The sequence below is a fragment of the Rana temporaria genome, chromosome 3, assembly GCF_905171775.1.
Source record: "Rana temporaria chromosome 3, aRanTem1.1, whole genome shotgun sequence".
Taxonomy (NCBI): domain Eukaryota; kingdom Metazoa; phylum Chordata; class Amphibia; order Anura; family Ranidae; genus Rana; species Rana temporaria.
This window is the reverse complement of record NC_053491.1, coordinates 142,154,852-142,180,104: the sequence shown is the minus strand read 5'-3', so window position 1 is coordinate 142,180,104 and position 25,253 is coordinate 142,154,852. Positions and strand designations below refer to the sequence as shown.

Sequence of the window (25,253 nt, the reverse complement as noted above, 5' to 3'; positions counted from 1 at the left end):
GAGCGTCTGCACCCAAACTGCCATACTAGGAGCGTCTGCACCCAAACTGCCATACTAGGAGCGTCTGCACCCAAACTGCCATACTAGGAGCGTCTGCGCCCAAACTGCCATACTAGGAGCGTCTGCGCCCAAACTGCATACTAGCAGCGTCTGCACCCAAACTGCCATACTAGGAGCGTCTGCGCCCAAACTGCCATACTGGGAGCGTCTGTGCCCAAACTGCCATACTAGGAGCGTCTGCACCCAAACTGCCATACTAGGAGCGTCTGCACCCAAACTGCCATACTAGGAGCGTCTGCACCCAAACTGCCATACTAGGAGCGTCTGCACGCAAACAGCCATACTAGGAGCGTATGCGCCCAAACTGCTATACTAGGAGCGTCTGCACCCAAACTGCCATACTAGGAGCGTCGGTGCCCAAACTGCATACTAGGAGCGTCTGCGCCCAAACTGCCATACTAGGAGCGTCTGCACCCAAACTGCCATACTAGGAGCGTCGGTGCCCAAACTGAGTGGTGGTTTGTGTCCATTGTGTTAGGTTATAAGAGGAGGTTAGGTTGAGTAGTTGAGAAGTTGTTGCAGTATTAACATTGATTGGAATGTTAAAGTGGAGTTCCACCCGTTTTTTTAGTTTATTAACAGTCAGCAGCTACAAAATTCGGGCTGAAATCAGACCTGAACCGGTGAACCAGCACGCACCGGACCCCTGCTGTGAGCCGCATGCGGGGACGGTGGGAACCCGGCCTTAAAGTCAGCTAGGATGATGGCAGGTACTTCAGAGAAGAGAAAGTAGTGTAGCCATGTGGAGAAGTCATCCAGAAAGCGTGACACTGGTCCCGGAGGCCGATAAATGACTGCGACCCTCAGACAAGCTGGAGAGAAAGGACGAATGCAGTGCACTTGGAAAGAGCAGGGGAAAAGAGAGGGAGGTGTGGGAAGAACTTGGGAGGTGCATTGTGGGGAGAGGAGAAGTCCATGGGCATGGGTCAGTAGCAGGGATGGTGTAATGTGACAGGGAGGTGAACACACCTGAGCTCATCCCTGCAAGGGACACCTTCTACTCACAGAAAGTAATGTCAGCTGATTTTCTTTTCTTTTTTGTTACTTTGACTTAATTTAGGCTCTAAATATTTGAATACTGCTCTAAACTTCTTGGAAATTGATATCTGTGATCTGGGAATGTAAGGAAAATCAGATCCCCAGGAACAAAAGGAGTCCAGTAAAAGCATATACTGTATCTCACAAAAGTGAATACACTCCTCACATTTTTGTAAATATTTTATTATATCTTTTCATGTGACAACACTGAAGAAATTACACTTTGCTACAATGAAAAAATAGTGAGTGTACAGCTTGTATAACAGTGTAAATGTGCTGTCCCCTCAAAATAACTCAACACACTAAACCTCTGGCAACAAGAGTGAGTACACCCCTAGGTGAAAATGTCCAAATTGGGGCAAATTAGGTGTCATGTGACTCGTTAGTTTTACAAGGTCTCAGGAGTGTTAAAGTTGGTGTTATCGCTCTCACTCTCTCATACTGGTCACTGGAAGTTCAACATGGCACCTTATGGTAAAGCTGTGTTCGACAAAATCCGGGCGCCCGGTCGCAATTGCGACTAGAATTAGCGACCTGGCACCCGGGGAAGGAAGCTTAAGCCTGCAAAGCCGCGGTCTCAATTACCTGTGTCTCTGTGCGCCCCCCGCCACGCAATAGCGGCGGGCCGTTTCGGCCGGTAGATGGGGCCGCGGCCTTCTGCAGGCCTAAGCTTCCTTCTGTGATCTGGCGCCATCTTGTGGTGGCCGTTGGCATGACAAGTAAACAAGCAATTCTAATGGAGCTTCCCCAGTATGTTCACTGCCATCTCCTTCCCTCTAATTAGAGCCCCCAAACATTATATATATTTTTTATGCTAACACCCTAGAGAATAAAATGGCGGTCGTTGCAATACTTTCTGTCACACTGTATTTGCGCAGCGGTTTTACAAGTGCACTTTTTTGGGAAAAAATACACTTTTTTAAATAAAAAAATAAGACAACAGTAAAGTTAACCCAATTTTTTATTATATTGTGAAAGATAATGTTACGCCGAGTAAATTGATACCCAACGCGTCACACTTCAAAATTGCGTCCGCTCATGGAATGGCGACAAACTTTTACCCTTTAAAATCTCCATAGGCGACGTTTAAAAAAATTCTACAGGTTGCATGTTTTGAGTTACAGAGGAGGTCTAGAGCTAGAATTATTGCTCTCGCTCTACCGATCACGGCGATACCTCATGTGTGGTTTGAACACCGTTTACATATGCGGGCCCTACTCACGTATGCGTTCGCTTCTGCGCGCGAGCTCGGCGGGACGGGCGTGTTTTCTGGCTCCTAACTTTTTTAGCTGGCTCCTAGATTCCAAGCAAATTTGTCAAACCCTGTGGTAAAGAACTCTCTGAGGATCTGAAAAAAAGAATTGTTGCTCTACATAAAGATGGCCTAGGCTATGAGAAGATTGCCAAGACCCTGAAACTGAGCTGCAGCACGGTGGACAAGACCATACAGCTGTTTAACAGGACAGGTTCCACTCAGTACAGGCTTCGCCATCCTCGACCAAAGATGTTGAGTGCATGTGCTCAGCCTCATATCCAGAGGTTGTCTTTGGGAAATAGACGTATGAGTGCTGCCAGCATTGCTGCAGAGGTTGAAGGGGTGGGGGTCAGCCTGTCAGTGCTCAGACCATAGGCCGCACACTGCTTTAAATTGGTCTGCATAGCTGTCGTCCCAGAAGGAAGCCTCTTCTACGAATGATGCTCAAGAAAGCCTTCAAAAAGTTTGCCGAGGACAAACAGAGTAAGGACAGGGATTACTGGAACCATGTCCTGTGGTCTAATGAGACCAAGATAAACTTATGTGGTTCAGATGGTGTCAAGCGTGTGTGGCGGCAACCAGGTGAGGAGTACAAAGACAAGTGTGTCTTGCCTACAGTCAAGCATGGTGGTGGGAGTGTCATGGTCTGTGGCTGCATGAGTACTGCTGGCACTGGGGAGCTACAGTTCATTGAGGGGAACCATGAATGCCAACATGTACTGTGACATACTGAAGCAGAGCATGATCCCCTCCCTCCGGAGACTGTGCCGCAGTCTAGTATTCCAACATGATAATGAGCCCCAACACACCCTCCAAGACGACCACCGACTTGCTAAATAAACTGAGGGTGAAGGTGATAAACTGGCCACGCATGTCTCTAGACTTAAACCCTATTGAGCATCTGTGGGGCATCCTCAAACGGAAACGGAATGTGGAGAAGCGCATCCACCAGCTCCGTGATTTTGTCATAGAGGAGTGGAAGAGGACTCCAGTGGTAACCTGTGAAGCTCTGGTGAACTCCATGCCCAAGAGGGTTAAGGCAGTGCTGGAAAATAATGGAGCAATTAGAGCAGCTTCCCTACTTTTCCCCTCAACTTTTCTTTCTTCTCCATTTTCTTTCTTTTTTTGGTCTTTGCTATAGTCATGCAAGGGTTTTTATACCTGTTCCCTATAAATCCTGACCAGAGAAAGTTCTAGTAAGGGGACATCCAGTAGGAGGACATGGAATGAGGCTTTCTCCTTGTAAAGGAGTTGGCCCCTTTCAGTAATACATACAGCAGATACTAAGTGCACTTGCAATCCATTATGCATTATGAGCAAAATGAATCTAACATTGAAATGCACGGAAGCTCTATCTATATGGGAACTAAGATGCAATTTGGTAATGTTAAACTTGCAGCACCAAATACAATTTGGGGCTAACCCCCTATAAACACTGATAGTGCAACCTTTATTGTTATTAAAGAGTGCATTCTTCCAAGTATAAGGCCCCGTACACACGACCGAGTTTCTCGGCAGAATTCAGCCAGAAACTCGATCGGAGCTGAATTCTGCCGAGAAACCCGGCGTGTGTACACTTTCGGCCGAGGAAGCCGACGAGTTCCTCGTCGAGCCAAATAGAGAACATGTTCTCTATTTCCTCGTTGTTCAATGAGGAAAGTTTGCTTGCCGAGATCCTCGGCGGCTTTACACAGAACTCGACGAGCAAAACGATGAGTTTTGCCCGTCGAGTTCCTCGGACGTGTGTATGGGGCCTTAGTCTTTAAGTGCATTGTTATGCTTAAAGAAGAGACAAAAGATCTAGAAAGATGGAGAGCCCTTTTCATACCGAGCCACCCCGAACGCCGGCGGTAAAACGCTGATATCTTTGCGGCACATTTTGGCCACTAGTGGGGAGCGTTTAACCCACACTAGCGACCAATTAAGGGTTAAAACCGCCTGCAAAACGCTGCTACAGCAGCGTTTTCCCAGCGGTACGGCGGCATTGCCCATTGATTTTAATGGGTAGGAGCGGTGAGTTCACCACTCCTAATGCACCCCAAAGAAGTTGCTGGCAGGAATTTTTCTGACGCCCTGCCAGCGCACCGCTTTCACACTGAAGGCCCTTGGGCTTTCACACTGGAGCGAATGGAGCAGCTGTTTAGGGCACTTTGCAGGTGCTATTTTTAATGCTATAGCACCTGCAAAATGCCCTCAGTATGAAAGGGGTCTTACCTATTTAGTATGCATTTTATACCATATGTGCTCTTTACAAAGAAAAAGTATTCCCTTTTGTGAAATGCTTTAATAAAAACATTGAAACAGAAAAGATATAATAAAATATTTACAAAAATGTGAGGGGTGTATTTACTTTTGTGAGATATTGTACATGTGTGCAGTAAGCTGCCCACACTACCAGATTGAAGAGAAATGTTGGACGTACCGTAACAAGCAAGCATTATGCATAGGAATTGGTTTTGGTACCCAGCTGCCTATATAAGCTGATGAATGACAGAGAGAAGTTGCTGAATAGTCTTCAGCTTCTTGCTGCTCTTTTTGAGACCTGATCCTCTCTTACATAAATGACCCAGTTTGCCCTCTGAACGTTGCCTCTGCCTCCTGCTTTAACTTGTTACTCGCTTGGCTGTTACTGACCTCAGCTTGCTTACTAGACTTCTCTTGATCTTTTGTACCACACTGCCTGGCTGTTCCCAACCCTGGCTTGCTTCCTGGACCTAGCTTTGCCTACCGATTCTACTACCCCACTGCCTGGCTGTGGCAAACATTGGCTTGTTCCTTGGACACTTCCTCTGTCTCCTGTTCTGGTTGTTCCTATGTCCAGGTCCTGTCCAGTTATCTGCAGCGTCTAGCTTCATTAACCTGACTTCAGCACCGGTCTGGTCTAACCTGTAAGTAAGCCTCATCACTAATGCCGCTCTTGCCTCCACCATCAGGAGTTTTGAGAAAGAACTCCCTCCGTTACCCAGTCTCTGCCAGGTACACAATAGTAAATTTTATCTCTAAACAGTCATTTGAATGGTATGCACTTCAGAGTACAAATATATGTATTTGTGTATTGTTGTATTTTTATTGTTTGACCAATGAACGTCTCCCTACAGTTGAGTATATTTGTTCCCTTGGAAACATATTTCACCATTTGTCCAGTCCACAGTGTTGTCATCTTTCACTTCTGCACTTGTCACCTCTCCACCTCCACACAGGCTTCTCTATCCAATCTAATTGTAATTTATGATATTCTTCCCACAGAGACTTCACTTGGTTGGCATATCCACCATTCACTTCACAGTGGTGCCCTACAGCTCCATTTCTGCCCTGGATGTTGCCTGTGTTGGCTGCCATCGCTTTGTTGCCTACCTCAGCTCCCGGCCATAATGTCCCCAGGTGACCCACGACCTTCATGTCTTCACCATCCATACAAGGATTTTAGTAAGTAAACATGCTTCTTGGGTGGGGTTTCAATCACCCCATCCTTGCCCATGTTGGTATATGTTAGACCATTTAGATATTACATATATTTTTCAATTACAGATAGATAGCTTGGCTGTTCCCAATGAGTGGCTCAAAGCCACGAAACCCGTAGAGCTACCAGATGCCGTGTTTTATTTTTGTATTATAATTTTATGTTTTATGCTCTATTTATCAATATTTACCATGATAGGACCAGTGAGACCATAGGTCATGCAGGCATCACTCTGCAAAACATGTATGTATTTATACGAAATTGGTGGACTGTGGAATTTCATCATGCATGTCATGTGATACCAATGTTATCATATTTTATTTTCCATTTACATTGGCAATATGTATGTATATTAATTAATAAACATCATTATATGTCCACCAATCTATCGAATTGCAAGCACGTGCTTCATATAAAGTCCCACCCCCTTGTTCGCTTGGAAACATACACTATATTACCAAAAGTATTGGGACACCTGCCTTTACACGCACATGAACTTTAATGGCATCACAGTCTTAGTCCGTAGGGTTCAATATTGAGTTGGCCCACCTTTTGCAGCTATAACAGCTTCAATTGTTCTGGGAAGGCTGTTCACAAGATTTAGGAGTGTGTCTATGGGAATGTTTGACCATTCTTCCAGAAGCGCATATGTGAGGTCAGGCACTGATGTGGACGAGAAGGCTTGGCTCGCAGTCTCTGCTCCAATTCATCCCAAAGATGTTCTATTGGGTTTTAGTGAGGACTTTGTACAGGCCAGTCAAGTTCCTCAACCCCAAACTCGCTCATCCATGTCTTTAGGGACCTTGCTTTGTGCACTGGTCCAAATCATTAGGTCAAAAGGAGATTATGGTGTGGGGTTGTTTTCAGGGGTTGGGCTTGGCCCCTTAGTTCCAGTAAAGGGAATTCTTAAGATGCCAGCATACCAAGACATTTTGGACAATTTCATGCTCACAACTTTATGAGAACAATTTGGGGATGCCCCCTTCCTGTTCCAACACCAGTGCACAAAAAAATGGTCTATAGAGACATGAATGAGCGAGTTTGGGGTGGAGGAACTTGACTGGCCTGCACAGAGTCCTAACCTCACACATTTGGGATGATTTAACATTTAACTGATGAGAACAGTGCACAAAAAAAGATTTATAAAGACTAGACGTGCAATTTGTTTCGTTACAAATTTGTTTTCGAAACAAATTTTGCATACTCGTTCATTTGAATGCTTCTTTCGACGATCGCATAGGAAAACAAATTTTCAGAAAGAACAAAAATACAAGACGAGTCAACCTACGAGTTTATCATTTTTTTTGTCATTTCTATTATAATTAAATTATTAACTGTTATAATTTTTATTCATTAATATAAACTATTAGGTTATGGGTACTGGAATTTCCATTAAAATTTGGCTAAAGTAACTGTTAGTTCATAATTTCGGATGCATTCATATGCATCCAAATGAATGGAACGAATACAAATGCATCCAAAGTTACGAACAATCTGAAGCAACGAATCCCGATCATAACGAATGATCCGATAAACGAAAAAAAAAAAAAGAATAAATAGAAAACGAAAATAAACTGTTTTTTTCGGAAGCGCACATGGATGAGCGAGTGTGGGGGTGAAGGAACTTGACTGACCTGCACAGAGTCCTGAATCCAACCCAATAGAACACCTTTGGGATGAATTAGAGTGGAGACTGCGAGCCAGGCATTCTCGCCAACATCAGTGCCTGACCTCACAAATGCGCTTCTGGAAGAATGGCCAAACATTCCCATAGGCACACTCCTAAACCTTGTGGACAGCCTTCCCAGAAGTGTTGAAGCTGCAAAAGGTGGGCCAACTCAATATTGACCCCTATGGACTAAGACTGGGATACCAATAAAGTTCATGTGCGTGTAAAGGCAGGTATCCCAATACTTTTGGCAATATAGGGCCAGATTCTCAAAGGCATTACGACGGCGCAAAGCCATTTGTGCCGTCGTAAGTCCTAATCTGGCCCGGCCTATCTATGCGACTGATTCTTAGAATCAGTTATGCATAGATATCCCTTAGATCTGACAAGCGTAAGGCTCTTACGCTGTCAGATCTTAAATGCATTTTTTTTCCCCGCCACTAGGTGTCGCCGACGTAGTTTTCCCCGTCGCTTATGTAAATTAGCAATTTACGACGATTCCCGAACATACGCGCGGACGACGCAGAGAATTTACGACGTTAACGCAAGCGTAAACTTGCCCCTGCTAATACGAGGGGCAAGTTTACGTAGGTCCGTCGTATGCCATGTTAACTATGGCGTCGGGTCAGCGTCGCCTTTTTCCATCATTTTCTTAAGTCGTCCGCGAATACGACTTTACGCCAATGACGCTTACGTTGGCGTCATTGACGTTTTCCATCGTGAACTGGGGCATGCGCACTGGGCGATTTTTCCGGCCGGCGCATGCGCAGTTCGATCGGCTTAATTTAAATACAAGCCGCCCCCTTTGAATTACGCGGCCTTACGCCGGGCCAATTACACTACGCCGATGCAAATTACAGAGCAAGTGCTTGGAGAATACGGCACTTGCTCCAGTAAGTTGCGGCGGCGTAGTGTAAATGGCTTACGCTACGCCGCCGAAGATTCTACAAGAATCTGGCCCTAAGTGTATATATTTTTTTATAAGTAGGCATGTGACTGCCACAGCACCATTCATCTCTATGCAGCCACATGCTAAATAAGTTAGCTCCAGCCACATACTGGCCATTGAGTTACAAAGAAAAAAATAGGGCCAGATTCACAGAGATCAGCGTATCTCTGTGCGGGCGTAGCGCATCTCATATGCGCTACACCGACGTAACATAGAGAGGCAAGTACAGTATTCACAAAGCACTTGCTCCCTAAGTTACGGCGGCGTAACATAAATGGTCCGGCGTAAGCCCGCGTAATTTAAAGTAGGCTGGTAGTGGGCGTGTTGCATTATAATGAATCATGACCCCATGTAAATGAAGCGCCGTACGAACGGCGTAGCGGGCGCAAGTACGTTCGTGAATCGGCGTATCTAGGTCATTTGCATATTCGACGCGTAAATTTACGGAAGCGCCCCTAGCAGCCAGCGTAAATATGCACCCAAGATACAACGGCGTAGGAGACTTACGTCGGTCGTATCTTGGCAAAATTCAGGCGCATCTTGTTCCCTGAATAGGGCGCATAGATACGACGGCGCATCACAGAACTTACGCCGCGTAACAATAGATACGTCGGCGTAAGTCGTCTGTGAATCTGGCCCATAATGTTTAATGAATGCAAGATGGTTTCATATCAGTGCTGTATAATGATGAAAAGCACAGAGAATGCTGGGGAGATGAATAAATTGGAATGTGCAGGTCAACATCTATGAATGCCAAATATCCCCTTTATCTCAGAGAGGCAATTACTGACCTTGTAGATTCCAGGGATTTGAAGGTATTTGTTGGGAGATTTTAAGTCCAGATAAGAAGGAATACCCCTGTTTTGGGCTTTGAACAGGTTTTAATAGAAACATTTGAACCTGTCTTGTGAGGGTCCCGGTACAACTGCTTCCCGGAACAATAGATGGTTAATGGCAGTCTGCAATTCTGACTGTCTTTGAGTAGTTTTTGGTTGATTTGAAGTAAGAAAGTGGTGAGGGGGCAATATTGTGGACTCCATTTTGTACCAATTTAAAACCACCAGTTGAACCCACAGGTCTGGGACATCTGTGACCCAGAGAAAAGAAAACCAACAGAAGCCCCCCAGTTCTAGAAGTGATTGCACCCCTTCAATGGGCTTTAGGAAAGATTTGGTGGGCTTTGTGGACCAAGTCTTGTGCCAAAAGGTGAACTTTAGGTTTTGAAGTTGAAGCCTGGGTAGAGTGATTTCAATACCCATCTCTTTGGGACAAACAATTATCCAAAAGTGTGTATGAGTTTGGAGATGGAAGTAAATTTTAATGGGTGTCAAAAGAACCAGTTAACAGGCAGCATGTTTGGTTGTTAGAATATGCTTTTCATGTTGATTATATTTACAGGAAGTGCTTTGACAGTAGATTTGCATTACATACAAACTACGCCGTTATCATATTTCATTTCAATTGTAAGCTCTTCACAATTTACATAAGAATAAGGGATTCTTCCAGCACATTTCTAAAAATAAACAGGTAAATAACGATAGATATGAAGACAACACAAAATGATGGCAATACCATTTAATATAAAGATTTGAGAATTGGTATTGACATAATAGTATATAACAAGTAATTAATAAACCCCAACTATTATGATTTGTAAAGAGAAAAAAAAAAGGAATTTTGTTTCAGGAAAATGTGTGCCTGTGGCAGTGCCATCTTAATAGCATCATAGGCCCCTGGGCAAATAAATGCATTGGGGCCTCAACAATGAAGATGGTGACCTGCGGCGTGCTATGCTGTCTGAGTCTGAAGATGGCAGAGGTGGGTGGAGCCAATCTAGTTTTCCAGCCACGTAGGCGGTGCACTATGAATGCTGGGGCGGCCGCGGCACGCTCTGAATGCTAGGGCGGCCACTGACATCACTGGCTGCTAGGCGCCAGGCGGCCGGCAATTCTAGCAACCAGTGCAGTCAAGTGGCATGCCACAGCTTCGGCGGCTTGGTGCCCCTTCTCTGCGGCAGCTTACAGCACTGGGGAGCGGTGCACCCACCTAGGATCGGCCCTGCCCATCCTGATGGGGCCCCTGGGCTGTGCCCAGGTGTGCCCACTGGATAAGACAACCCTGCTTGTGGGATGCCAGCTATAAACTATTCCCAACTTCGTGATCTTCCACTGTGAAGCTAGAAAATGTGTGTTATTGTTGTAGAGGTTTTCGCTTCAAATATTCTAATAAAATAACAGCAATACAGTATGCAGCTCACTGCTATTGCCATTTTATGTTTTGTGACAGGACATTTACCATGTAATAATTGTCCGACTCAGAGAAAAACAAGCACTTCTGTCAAGTAGTACAGAAAATGGCATATGAATTCTAAACTTTCAATAGTGCAAATAAAAGTAGATATCTTTTATATAATATATATATATATATATATATATATATATATATATATATATATATATATATATATATATATATATATATATATATAAAAAAATTGTATATTTGATATAATTTTGAAATGCAATTTTTAATATGTATAAACCTGCAGCTTTTTTTTTTTTAAATAATACCGGATGATCTTTCATGCAAGACCATCAGGTATTATTTTAAATAAAGCTGCAGATTTAAACATATTGAAAAGGTCATTTCAAAATGATCATTTTATATAAAATTAATTATATTTATTTTATATAAAATGAACAGGCATGAATTATATGTCACTGTCATCAAGTTGTGCTCCCACATTGCCACCCTGTCAAATGGGCTTCCAATAGAGACTACAAGTGACCATTTCAATATACATTACACTTGGCATGGTCCATTGTTCACACCATGAAACCTGCCCTAAGAAATGCCATAGTAAAATAAAAATTGGAATTATTTATAATACAAGGTGCTTTAGCAAGGTGAATTTAGTCTAGTTGGGGATTATATCTATTTTAAGTGGAGACCATTTGTAATAATGACAATAAAGATAAGAGACTTTAATAAGACAAAAGAAGTGTTAAAAAATACCAGCTTTTATTATAGGCACATCTTTTTGTACAATATAGGTTTTTCCATTTTGTGATTAGCAGCCATCAACAATCTAAAGAATTCCACAGTTGAGCAAAATATTCAAGTATAATTTGCAAAAATATTAAGCCATCACACAAGTCTAGATACATGAATCTGCAGCAACCCATGACCTATGTAACTACCTAAAATTTTACATTTTCTGCCTTTCAACCATGGGAAATTAATTATAGATTAATATCAGAATTATCATCAGTCTACAAGGTCACTGACTCACTGCCTGTCCCCAAAGTCTGCATAAAGCTTGAGGTCAAATTCCAGACACACTGTTGAATGGAATAATGAAAGCTTTGACATTTTGGTAAGAGATTTTTAGCCATGCGATTATAGTAACAACAATACCTCCTAATTGGACCTAATTTTGAAACACTGCAGGGAATGCTATAAAGGGGTTTATATGTTAGTTTTAAAAATGAATAAAAATAACAAACATGTTATACTTACCTCCAATGTGCAGTTCATTTTGCACAGAGTGGCCCCGATCCTCCTGTTCTGGGGTCCCACGATGGCTGTCTCGGCTCCTCCTGGCTTCTGGTAACCCCACAGGGAAGCGCTCTCCCAAAGGGGGTTACCTTGTGGCCACCCTCCGGAGTCCTGTTTTCGGCATCCATAGCATAGGATGCATTAAGGTGAAAAAACATGAACCTTTACAAACCCTTTAATATCTACAAAACAGAAGCAAGAAGTAATTTGAAATTAAGTTTGCTAAAATCCAAAAGCATTCTTTCCCCTCAACGAATCTTCTCAAATATCATAACAGTGTCCAATGCCAAACTGCCCAAAAGTGTCCAAATCTTACCAACTGAGCAACTAAAAATGTTGTTCCAAGTACATCCATAAATTATTTAAAATAATATAAATAAAATAATATTTGTATGTAATCATAGTGATCAATTGGTCTCAAAATCAAAGGTTGCATTGCTATTCCTTGACCACATTGTCTGCTACAGTTCACTTGACTTGTCATATTCTGTTTAACAAAATCAAGGTTACGGCCTTTGTGGTTTAATCTCTGTTCCAGAAAGTTAAGCTGGCCATAGACGGATCAAAATTTGTCCGCTTCCTGCTGAATTTCAATCCATGTATGGGCAGGCTGGATGTAATGAAGTCGGTCTATCGATTGACTTCAGTACAACCAGCCTGTCAGGTTTTTTTCTTTCATTCCATCACTGTTGACAGCTATAGCTGCTGCTAGTGATTCTTGTGTGCTGAGGGTTGGGAAACCTCTTGCTTTCAAAATACAATAGTTTAGCGGGAAAGATTCCCCCATCAACACAGTCAGTGGTTGAAGGAAAGGAAATTGCATAATGTATGACCTGCCTTAAAGGAGTTTCTCTATGCTCCTGCTGCTGTCAGTCAAATGCAATGACATGGGAGCCGGGGGGCAGGGCCGAGTCCTACTGTCTGTGTCAATAGACGCAGAAGCAGGACTTGAGAGCGCACCCGCACGAGTGCCCCAATGGAAAGCGGCTCTCCGTGGGGGCACTCGAAAAGAAGAGGAGCTAGGAGCGTGCTGGGGGACCCCAGAAGAGAAGGATCGGGGCCACTCTGTGAAAAACCCTTGCATAGAGGAGGCAAGTATAACATGTTTGTTATTTAAAAAACAAACAAAAAAAGGCGAACCTTTACTACCCTTTTACTGTTGGCTAAATAAGGGCACAGGAGGAGTAGATTTCCAAGAGGTAGTTGAGTATACATCCCCAAATAGGATGCATTTATAGCAAGCTTTCACATACACAAACATGTTTTGAAGTAAAGAGACCCTGTCCCCAACCTATAAAAGTGCAGGTAAAAGCACTGGAAAAATCAGTTATTTAAAGGTTTACTACCAGTGTTTCTACATAAATTATTTATATTGACTTGTAATGTGCCTCCGAACTTGCAGGAATTTGACTACACTAGATTGTTCTAGAAATGGATGGTCTGGGTCTCTTTAGGCATTACTTTACCTGTATATTTTAAGTTTAAAGTGTCCATTTCAAAGCCACTATCTGTTAGGAAATCACAACCTAAATCAATACAGTATACATGATTCATTATTGTGATGTGAAAATTAAATAGCCAATGATATTACTGTATTACAAAAAAAAACCATTTATGCTGAATCCATGCACTCCCATGCATCGACTTCCAACACAAAATATTGTGTGGGTCAGTATAATGGGAATATAATTTTCAGCATAAGATGTCAAAACAATAAGCAGAACCTGCAAATAAAGAAATCACAACAAACACATACATCAAATTCCTCTATTCACGCCACATGGCATCCTGAGATGGTGCAAGTACCATCTCAAAATGCCTTCCTATGGCATACTGTGTATGCATCAAGGCATCAGTGTCCATAAAAATACTTCTTTATTTACTGCATTATGAACATACCATACTGTATATACAAATACCTGAAAACAAGTCATTGCCACCATATACTTTACACAATCTAATTCACATTACGACATATATAATCCTCTAAAACCAATTACATTTGTTTACTATATAGCTAGATTGTATAATTTATTCCTTCCTCAGCGCTTAATATTAGGCATAATAGGCGCTGGCTGTGCAAAACACTGCAGATTACACAACATATTAAAATTATACAATACGCCTAAACATACAGATATAACATTATCTCCAGTTTCCATTGACACACAATATAATTCACCAAAAAGGAGCTAGGGTAATACATTTCCATAACACCGTATTCATTTCAAATTCTAGTGATTGATCCCAGGTACATTATAGTGAATTGCCAGCACACACTATAATACACAAAGAACAAATAATTACAAGTAAAGTTGTAAGACTAGGGTACAATCTAGTGTAAAAATGTACTAGCTGTAACAGGGATGTATCTGACTTGGGACCACTCAAGTTGCTGGACCCAGTAGTGGTTGAATTCACTGCATCCCATGTAATGATGACCCTAATCTCATAACCTAATATATAGTGGCCTGTTATATTGCTTTACTTCTCTTGGCTGGCCTTCTGTTGGAAGTTATATAGAAGAAAGAAAAAAAAACGGGGACGCACTTAACCCAGCATTAAAATACCTCCAGCATTAATGACAGTAGCTCCGGCATGGTACCTGCACATACCTATGAGTAAGGTCATACACTTGGCAGTCTTTTTAATCTTTTTGACTTCAGTGTATGTATATATATATATATATATAATATTATTTTTTAACTTCATATATACATCTAATAAAAGTTAGGTTTTAGGCCATTGTGGGTTTGAACCCGATCTAAATAAAATAAAAATGCAACTGTAAAATAAATTATATATATATATATATATATATATATATATATATATATATATATATATATATATATATATATATATATATATATATATACATATACACACACACACACACACACACACACACATACACACACATATACACACACACACACATACATACATACATACATACATACACACACACACACACACACACAGTTGAACCTCGGATTACGAGCATAATCCGTTCCAGGAGTATGCTCGTAATCCAAAGTACTCGCATAAAGCAAGTTTTCCCATTGAAGTCAATGGAAACGAAAATAATTTGTTCCGCATTGACTTCAATGGGAGGCAATACAAAATGCGGCCAGAGGTGGGGGGCGCCAAAGAGCGCCGAAAACGTCCGAAAATGCCTGAGGACACTTCAGCTTGTTTCCTGCGCCCCCGTACCTCAGGCCAAATGAGGAACTGCAGGCCAATGTTCGGCTTTTCTCAGCTCCTGCATCCCTGTATCTTAGGCCAAATGAGGTACTGCAGGCCTAGCTAGCTTGAATTCTGCTTGTCTTGCGAGTCAGCACTCGCAAACAAGTCAGAATTTTTTAAAAAAAAAAAGTTTCACACAAATTCAAAACGCTCTCAAACCAAGTTACTCTTAAACCGAGGTTCCATTGTATACAAAAGTAAGTACTCTTTGTTTGGAACATATCTAGATACCTCTACAAGTGTCGACAATAATATAGAATACATGCAAGACGTACTGTGTCATTGCATTAATACTAAATAGTCTGTGATGCCTGCACAAAGCTTTGAAGCCAATATGCAAATGTCCACACTTCCTGGTATTTTTCGAAGCTGCCCCCAACCCCAATTTCTTTACTGTTCCATCACCATGATGTGTGGCCTTGCTGCCCAACAGGAAGATGTGGAAACATGGACAAGGTCATCCAGTTCTTAAAAAAGTTAGGATTTCTATTTTAGTGTGGACTTCTGCGCCCCTGTACCTCAGGCCATTTGGGGTACTTGAGGCACTCCAAGAAGATATCCAAATTAGGTTCCTGAATTATAATACTGCAGCCTATTAGAATGAATAAGACACTGACAGGTTTACTTGAACATTCATTAATGTTTGCAATGTGTTTTTGTGGAAGGACCCTATTTAATCGATGTGAATTATAAAATACAGCATGTATTTTTTTTATGTGCACGGCTAGTTTAAAACGAAGCCAATAAAAATATAATTTTTGGCATAATCTGCAAAAGTGAGGTACATTGTGTCAGTAAGATTTAAGAGAGTAGTCAGACATGCAAAAATGATCTAACCACCTTCAAGAAAAAGAAAAAGAGGTAGGAACAGACATGCAAGCTCACCTTGGTCAAGTTTATAGTGTATCTCTACAGAGAATGGAGCGGTGAAGGGCGAGTAGAAGACAACAGCATTACAGCTTTTAGATTGTACTCCTTACAGAATAGTTGGTTGGGTCACCACAGACATCTAACGTCTATGGGTAACATATGTATCACAATTTTGAATCCAGAACATATCTAATTTTATCGTTTCCATTTATGGTGAGCTTGCTCTACACTGCACAGTCAAAATGTTTCAATAACCGAATACATTTCCACAGGCTAGCTATTCTTGGTCCCCTGTCAGCAGCGAGGTCTATACATAAACATTATTGCTTGACTAGGCTTAGCACACTTTGGTCAAGACCACAAATAAAAAATGGCGCATGCCAAGGCTGTTTCTTAGTCCCAGTCCAGCTCATTTTAAGCTGGAACTAACTAATCCTGATTCAGTAGCCAGGAGAATTCTGCAAAACATCTGAGGTTTGTGGTATGTTGCCTGTAGGATTTTCATACTGAATATATTTCCTGAGATGTATGACCAACTAAATTTATTTTCCCTGTGGTTTCGTAAGAGCTTTTTGCACATGACTTTTAAATTGATGTATTCCAGCATCTATAACAGTAGCATTGATTTCCATAACCCACACTCTGGATTTTCATCGATATATTGCTGCATACTGGTCCTTATTCTTAGATCACAAAATCTTCTTGGGTTGCAAAATATTCTTTTTAGCTTCTGTTGTTGGGATATAAATTGGAGAGATTGCCACCACTGGAGTCTTCAGGTTTCTGTTTTGTAATAAATACATTATCAAATATAATAATTAATAATGCGATAAAAATAAAGTTCTTCAGGCAGTGCAATGAACAATACTGAAGTAAATAATGCAGTAGGGCAAAGAAACCAGCCTGATGACTTTTTAATATTTTCTGAACAGATGTTTGCTGTTTGGGTGCTTTGTGCTACCATGCTGCTCTTCTGAACAAGCCATTCAAGTGTATGGCCGCGTACACACGACCGAGAAACTCGACGGGCGAAACACATAGTTTTCCCCATCGAGTTCCTTGTTCGGCTGTCAAAAAACTCATCGAGCCAAATTTTCCCACTGCCCAACGAGAAAATAGAGAACATGCTCTCTTTTTGGCTTGACGAGTTTCCCGACGGGTTTCTCGGCGAAAAGTGTACACACGACCGGTTTTCTGGGCAGAATACGTCTCCCATCGAGTTTCTTGCTGGATTCTGCCGAGAAAACCGGTCGTGTGTACGGGGCCTTTGAGAAACCAAAACTTTTGTTTTTGACCCCCGTTAAAGGATAGCTCTCCAAAGTGAGGGGATTTTCACTCTTCAGTTGTTGACAGAGCATGTTAACTCGTTGGAAGATTTTCTATCACATTTTTTCCTTTTGTGACAACTCAAACATTTTGGAATTCCCATCACTTTTAGTACCAGAAAGTACAAATACAGAGGCTGAATCCCTCCAGTGGAGACGCAGACAGCAACAAAGACCAAAGAGGCGCGACCCTTCCGAATTTCTATCCAACCCAAAGTTAAAGGTTTTATGCAGACTTTAAAAAAAAATGAATCATTACATTTTAAAAGCATTGGTACACAAATACAGTGTGCAAGTTTTTCTAATATTGGTTAACCACTTAAGCCCCGGACCAATATACTGCTAAATGCCCAAAGGCGTTTTTACAATTCGGCACTGCGTCGCTTTAACAGACAATTGCGCGGTCGTGCGACGTGGCTCCCAAACAAAATTGGCGTTCTTTTTTCCCCCACAAATAGAGCTTTATTTTGGTGGTATTTGATCACCTCTGCGGTTTTTATTTTTTGCGCTATAAACAAAAATAGAGCGTCAATTTTGAAAAAAATTCAATATTTTTTACTTTTTGCTATAATAAATATCCCCCAAAAACATATATAAAAACATTTTTTTTCCCCCAGTTTAGGCCGATACGTATTCTTCTACCTATTTTTGGTAAAAAAAAGCGCAATAAGTGTTTATCGATTGGTTTGCGCAAAATTTATAGCGTTTACAATAGGGCATAGTTTTTTTGCATTTTTATAATTTTTTTTTTTTTACTACTACTGGCGGCGATCGATTTTTTTCGTTACTGCGACATTATGGCGGACACTTCGGACAATTTTGACACATTTTTGGGACCATTGTCATTTTCACAGCAAAACATGCATTTAAATTGCATTGTTTATTGTGAAAATGACAGTTGCAGTTTGGGAGTTAACCACAGGGGGCGCTGTAGGAGTTAGGGTTCACCTAGTGTGTGTTTACAACTGTAGGGGGGTGTGGCTGTAGGACTGACGTCATCGATCGAGTCTCCCTATAAAAAGGATCACTCGATCGATACGCCGCCACAGCGAAGCACGGGGAAGCCGTGTTTACATACGGCTCTCCCCGTTCTCCGGGGAGCGATCGTAACGGAGTGGCTATAAACGAATAGCCGCGCCGTCGTCCCGGATCGCTCCCCGCGGGAATCCGCTCGCAGCGGCGGGGTGGTCACGATCGGACCCCCCACCCGCTAGAAGGCAAGGACTTATATATACACGCCCTTCTACCTGTTCGTGCCATTTTGCGGATGTAAATAGTCGTGCGGCGGGCGTTAAGGGGTTAAGGACCGCCGCATGACTATATACGTCGACAGAATGGCACGGCTGGGCACATGGACGTATATACTGTATACATCCTCTTTAAGAGCCCAGTCGTGGGTCGCAAACGCACCGCCGACGGCACGCTCGCGACCCGGTCCGAAGCTCCGTGTCCACACCCGCTGGACCCGATCGCCGCTGGTGTCCCGCAATCGGGTCACATGAGCTGAAGAACGGGGAGAGGAGAGTGTAAACAAACCTTCCCCGTTCTTCTCTGTGGCAGTGTCAGTGATCCTCTGTTCCCTGATATAGGGAACGGCGAACAGTGACGTCACACATCCAGCCCTGCCCCCTACAGTAAGAAACACACATTAGGTCACACTTAACCCCTACAGTGCCCCCTAGTGGTTAACCCCTTCACTGCCATTGTTATTTTCACAGTAATCCGTGCATTTTTATAGCACTTTTTGCTGTGAAAATGACAATGGTCCCAAAAATGTGTCTGCCATAATGTAGCAGTCACGAAAAAAAAATCGCTGATCGCCACCATTAGTAGTAAAAAAAATAATAAAAATGCCATAAAACTATCCCCTATTTTGTAAACGCTATAAATTTTGCGCAAACCAATCGATAAATTACCAAAAATAGGTAGAAGAATACGTATTGGCCTAAACTGAGGAAAAATAAAACATTTTATATCTTTTTGGGGGATATGTATTATAGCAAAAACTAAAAAATATAGAATTTTTTTCAAAATTGTCGCTCTATTTTTGTTTATAGCGCAAAAAATAAAAACTGCAGAGGTGATCAAATACCACCAAAAGAAAGCTCTATTTGTGGAAAAAAAAGGACGCCAATTTTGTTTGGGAGCCACGTCGCACGACCGCGCAATTGTCAGTTAAAGCAACGCAGTGCCGAATCGCAAAAAGGGGCAAGGTCCTTAACCTGCATAATGGTCCGGGTCTTAACCGGTTAATGTCTTTCTAACATTAGTAAGTTGCCGTCATCTTGCTACACCCCGCACTCGTCCACAGTAAGGATACAGTGAGAAGGTGGCAAGCAGACATCTTGTTACACCCACCGGAGTCTGGCATTTCCCACTCTTTTTTACCACTAAACTTAACTTGTATAGTGAAATACAGTATTTGGAAATCTGTATGACTGTTTTGATGTTGAATTGTAAAATAAGCAGTGTTCTGTCAGATCAGCAAACCTGTGACATCAGCAGGCTTGCCGCTGCTTTTACAATTCAACATCAAAACAGTCAGACGGATTTAAAAACACTCAATATCACTAAATAAGCTCTGCTTAGTGGTTAAAATAAGTGTGAAATGCCAGATTCTGGTGGGTGTAACAAGATGTCCGCTTGCCACTTTCTCACTGCATCCTTGCTGTGTACAAGTGCGGAGTGTAGCAAGACGGCGGCGACAAATTTGTCACTTCCGTTTCAAATTCTGACAGGTTGCCTAGCTGGACGAAACACCGGCTAGTGAAATAAGGATTAATGAAAAGATTACCTCTTCCTGCCGATTTAACTTGATCTGTGCCGTCTTGTACTCTGTCAGTTCTTTCATTTCCACCAACTGGCCAGAGTCCTGCATGCATGATTTCTAGAAAAGTGGAAAACAATTAAAACATTTTTTTTTTTTTTTTTTTTTTTTTTACGGATTGGATACATAACTTGCATACATCTCAGCTACATAATCTCATTGCATTTGGACAGTTCAGGAACCACCCTCCTCCAACTGTGAAGCATGCTGTACAATACACCACACATAACACTATACATCATGCTCACAATTAATTTCAATCATTGATGACATTTTATGTTGCAGAATGAACACAGCATGTATTATTTTATTCACTGTACCAACACTAGGGCTGGATTTACCAATAGGCAAAGTAGACCTGTGCCTACAAGATTGTAAGGTTAAATGGCACCTTAGCTTTGCAGAGTTATTTGCCACACACTGTTTTGCAATAAGCAGAAATGCAATTAACATCAGCAGAATGAGAAAAAATGTATGTACAAGAAGTGAACCTAAAAGGAGGGGGAGGGGTGTTCCAGTGGGTGCCAAAATGTCAACCGGCCTTTGTTATGGAAATCTGGCTTCAACACTCAAAACACTAATGCCCTGTACACACAATCGGTCAATCCGATGAGAGCGGTCTGATGGATTTTTCCAGTCGTGCCTACACACCATCAGTTAAAAAATCGATCGTGTCAGACCGCGGTGACGTAAAACACAACGACGTGCTGAAAAAAAACGAAGCTTAATGCTTCCAAGCATGCAATTCTGAGCATGACGTGCCTACAAAACGATCGTTTTTTTTTCTATCGGTTAGGTATCCATCTGTTATTTTTAAAACAAGTTTCACATTTTTAAACCGATGGATAAATAACCAATGGGGCCCACACACGATCGGTTTGGTCTAATGAAAACGGTCCATCAGACCGCGATGGGTGCCCGCGATGATGGCAGCCGAACAAACGCTCGGCTCTCGGCTGCCCCGCCGACATCCTCGGTGAGGGAATCAGGAAGTGAAGCCTTGCGGCTTCACCGCCCGATTCACTATTGCGCATGCACGAGCCGCGCGACGTGAATGGGTGATGTCTCCTGGGACACACACACACACACACACACAAGGTCCCAGAAGACACCGACCCCATTCCCCCGGAGGCAGCCGAGGAGGAGAAGAAAGAAGATGGACCGCGGATCAGGAAGTGGCAGATTAGGACGATCTGCCTAGCAACAGGCACTTCAGGTATGTATAAAATATATTTTTTGCAGCATTTTTGATTTTTTTTTTTCTTGGTGGAGCTCCGCTTTAAATCCATCCATTCCTGTAAAAAAAATGTTTTGTGCGATCACTGCCAGTGATCATTGTTTTCTGGTGGTGGGGAAACCTCCTGCTGTCAGACTGCACTGACTGTGTTGCTGGGGGAAACAGACAATTTCCTTTTCTTTTCTGTTCTTACCTTTTATGGACCTTGCTTTGTGCACTGGTCCAAATCCTTTGGTGGAGGGGGGGGATCATTGTGTGGGGTTGTTTTTCAGGGGCTTGGCCCCTTTGTGCCAGTGAAGGGAACTCTTAAGGAGTCGGCATAGCAAGACATTTTGGACAATTTTATGCTCCCAACTTTGTAGGAACAGTTTGGGGATGGCCCCTTCCTGTTCCAACATGACTGTGCAACAGTGCACAAAACAAGGTCCATAAAGATATGGATAAGCAAGTTTGAGGTGGAGGAACTTGACTAGCCTGCACAGAGTCCTGACCTCAACCCGCTAGAACACCTTTCGAGACTGCGAGCCAGGCCTTCTCCTCCAACATTAGTGCCTGACCTCACAAATGCACTTCTGGAAGAATGGTCAAACATTCCCATAGACACACTACTAGAAGAGTTGAAGTGAAGTGGTTATAGCTGCAACGGGTGGGCCAACTCAGTATTAAACCCTACGGGCTAAGACTGGGATTCCAGTAAAGTTCATGTGCGTGTAAAGGCAGGCGTGCTAAGGCCGCGTACACACGGTCGGTCAAAAACGATGGAAACGGACTGAAGGACCGTTTCATCGGTCCAAACCGATGGTGTGTGGGCCCCATCGGTCAGTTATCCTTCGGTCAAAAATTTTAGAACTTGCTTTAAAATTGAACCGATGAACGCCTAACCGTTGGGTCAAAACCGACGGTTAGTATGCAAAAGCATCGGTTAAAAACCTGCGCATGCTCAGAATCAAGTCGACACATGCTTGGAAGCATTGAACTTCATTTTTCTCAGCACGTCGTTGTGTTTTACGTCACCGAGATGGACTCGATCGTTTTTTTAACTGATGGTGCGTAGGCACATCAGACCATCAGTCAGCTTCATCGGTTAACCGAGGAGAACGGTCTCTCATCTCATCGGATGGACTGATCGTGTGTACGCGGCCTAATACTTTTGACAATATAGTGTATATACAGACCTATGTGTGTGTTCCCATTTATAAACACTCCTAGTCTAAGAAAAGATGTTCACTTAGCAGAAAAAGCAAACGTAAAGTCAATGTAATCTGCTATGCTGTTCAAAAATTATAAATGTATGACCATTAAATTCAACATTTTCCTCCTCTAAAATTATGATTATTTCAAATAAACACACAATCATGTGCACAGAATAATTGGAAAATATCATACCAGATCAAATAGACCATTGCTACAGGGACGCTTCTTTTGCTTCTGTATGTGTAGAACAGCATCATGAATTGTCATGAAACAAATGTCTGGTTTTATAGTGTCTTGGAAGAAACCACATGATTCCAGTTGTCCAAACACTTTGTCTGCAAAGGGTAAAATATGTCACATTAAACAGATAGCTTAATCTATTTACATTAGGGTTGATTTGCTAAAGACAAATAGGCTGTGCACTTTGCAGAGCTTAGTAAATGAGCAGAAGCTCTCCTGACTTCCATCATTCAATCATGTGCAAGCAAAACATTTTTTTTTTTTGTTATCTTCCTTGCACACGATTGGGAGCGGGTTGCAAAGTGAAGCTTTACCTCATTTACTACGTTCTGGAGCAACTGCACATAGAGCCTATTTGCCTTTAGTAATTCAACCCCTTTATGTCAGCAATTCTCAACCAGGGTTCTGTAAAACCCTAGGCTTCCTCCAGAGGTTGCTGGGGTTTCCTGAGCTGTGGCTAATTGACCCCCCCCCCCCCTCTTTAATGGTGCCTCCATAGTTCCAGGACCAACACCACTTGGCAGAGCCAGCGGCATGACACCAATGTTTTTTTAAGTTGTCTGTAAATGTGGCATTCTGACCACCACTGTAAGGAGGCTTTTTTTTCCCACTGACCACCAATGAATTGCTTAAACAGGGATTCCCGCAAAACCTGAAATCCATTTCAAGGGTTCCTCTAGGGAAGATAGGTTAAGAAAGGCTGAGCCGTGTGGCTTTCTTCAGAAAAAATGTAATAAAAAATACACACAGTTATGCATATTCATAGTGGGAATATAAAAAAAGAAACAGTGATTCAAAATGCAAGAAAAAGCTGCTTGTAGGGGGGAGATTTTTGTCTCTTTCGACTTCTTATGACACATGCTCCTTTGTTTTGTAGAAGATTAGCAGTATGGGGATTTCCATGCATAGAAATAGAACTATTTATTTTATTCCTATATTATTTCCCCTGATTATCTTAAGCATTTTTGGTATTGCAGGGTACAGATGTCTGTACATCAGGTACTTTTTTCCAAACAGCTTCCACAGCCTTCCAAATCCAGAGCACTGTGGTATACAACTATCAACCCAATTTATGGATGACAATCTTTCCCTATTTCTCAAAGTTCCCCAGCCATACTATTGTGAGCTCACCCATCACAGTGACAGGCTAGAAGGTTCATATACAGTATATTTAAATAGAATTCTTTATTTCCGTATGCTTGTGTTTCACCCTTATTTCTAAAATGGAAATGCATCAAAACTCATTTCATAGAAAGGTTGGAATTTTAAAGTGAATAGATGTAACTAGAAAAACCTTCCAAGCCCTCCGCAAATGTAATAGCATAATGTGCTAATATGCATCGCATACTAGCACATTATGAAAGACTTATCTGTAAAATTAAGCCCTCCAGCTGTAAGGTGTCACTGCTGACAGGGCTTCAATCTTCACCCAGTCTTACTTCCAGGTTCAAAGGCTTTGCCTGTTTGAATGGCTGAGCCGCGATGATGTCACTGGGACTCGGCACAGCTCTTTTAATGGATGGCATGCCGTCCATTGAGAGCACAGTGCGTGTGCACAAGTGACCTAACCAGTTGCTACTCATTGGAATATCTCTTATAACAAAGCTTACCTGTAGGTAAAAGTTGCAAAGCAGACTTTACTACAACTTTAAAGGGGTTGTAAAGGTTTGTTTTGTATGTTCTAAATAGGTTCCTTTAAGCTAGTGCAATGTTGGTTCACTTACCTTTTCCTTCGATTTCCCTTCTAAATGTTTTTTTTCCTTTGTCTGAATTTCTCACTTCCTGTTCCTCCTCAGTAAGCTGTTCTGGCTGACTAACCCCCAGCCAGAACAGCTTGGATGATGGTGGAAAGCTTACTGAGGAGAAACAGGAAGTGAGAAATTAAGAAAAAAAAAAAAAAAGAAGGGAAATCGAAAGAAAAAGGTAAGTGAACCAACAATGCACTAGCTTAAAGGAACCTATTTAGAACATAAAAAACAAACCTTTACAACCCCTTTAAATGTCTAACCCGTAAGGGAATTGTTTTTATAGGCATATATGTTGTCATGTTTCACATGCTTTGTGATATGCCTTTAAATGTTATATGCATTATTCTGTCCGTGTTCCTCCCCTTCCTGTATCTCAGCTTATCCTGTATAGTTAGCCCCATCCTCTTTTCCCAGCAATACATCTCACCACATGTCTCATGGACTAGATCACATTATGATCTTTTGACCTATCCGATGTTCATTGTTGTAAGATCATCACAGTTTATGGATTAAACTTCACAAGATCAAGAAGGTGTCATCTGGATCGAGTCACTGTCTGTTTATCCTAATAAGA

The 25,253-nt window shown here is 42.1% G+C and overlaps 1 protein-coding gene across 2 annotated transcripts in view; it reads right to left on the bottom strand.

The window, feature by feature from the left end:
• Positions 1 to 16,633: 16,633 nt before the first annotated feature.
• The window catches only part of LOC120931776 (pendrin-like), a 103,276-nt gene continuing 94,656 nt past the window's right edge, over positions 16,634 to 25,253 (bottom strand). For both annotated transcript variants that reach the window (XM_040343538.1, XM_040343537.1), the window contains exons 19-21: positions 22,884 to 23,026; positions 20,228 to 20,320; positions 16,634 to 16,891 (exon numbers count right to left, since the gene is read on the bottom strand). In XM_040343538.1, the coding sequence (XP_040199472.1) occupies positions 16,832 to 16,891; positions 20,228 to 20,320; positions 22,884 to 23,026 (296 nt within the window). In that variant the 3' untranslated portion in view covers positions 16,634 to 16,831. The remainder of the gene's footprint in view (positions 16,892 to 20,227; positions 20,321 to 22,883; positions 23,027 to 25,253) is intronic.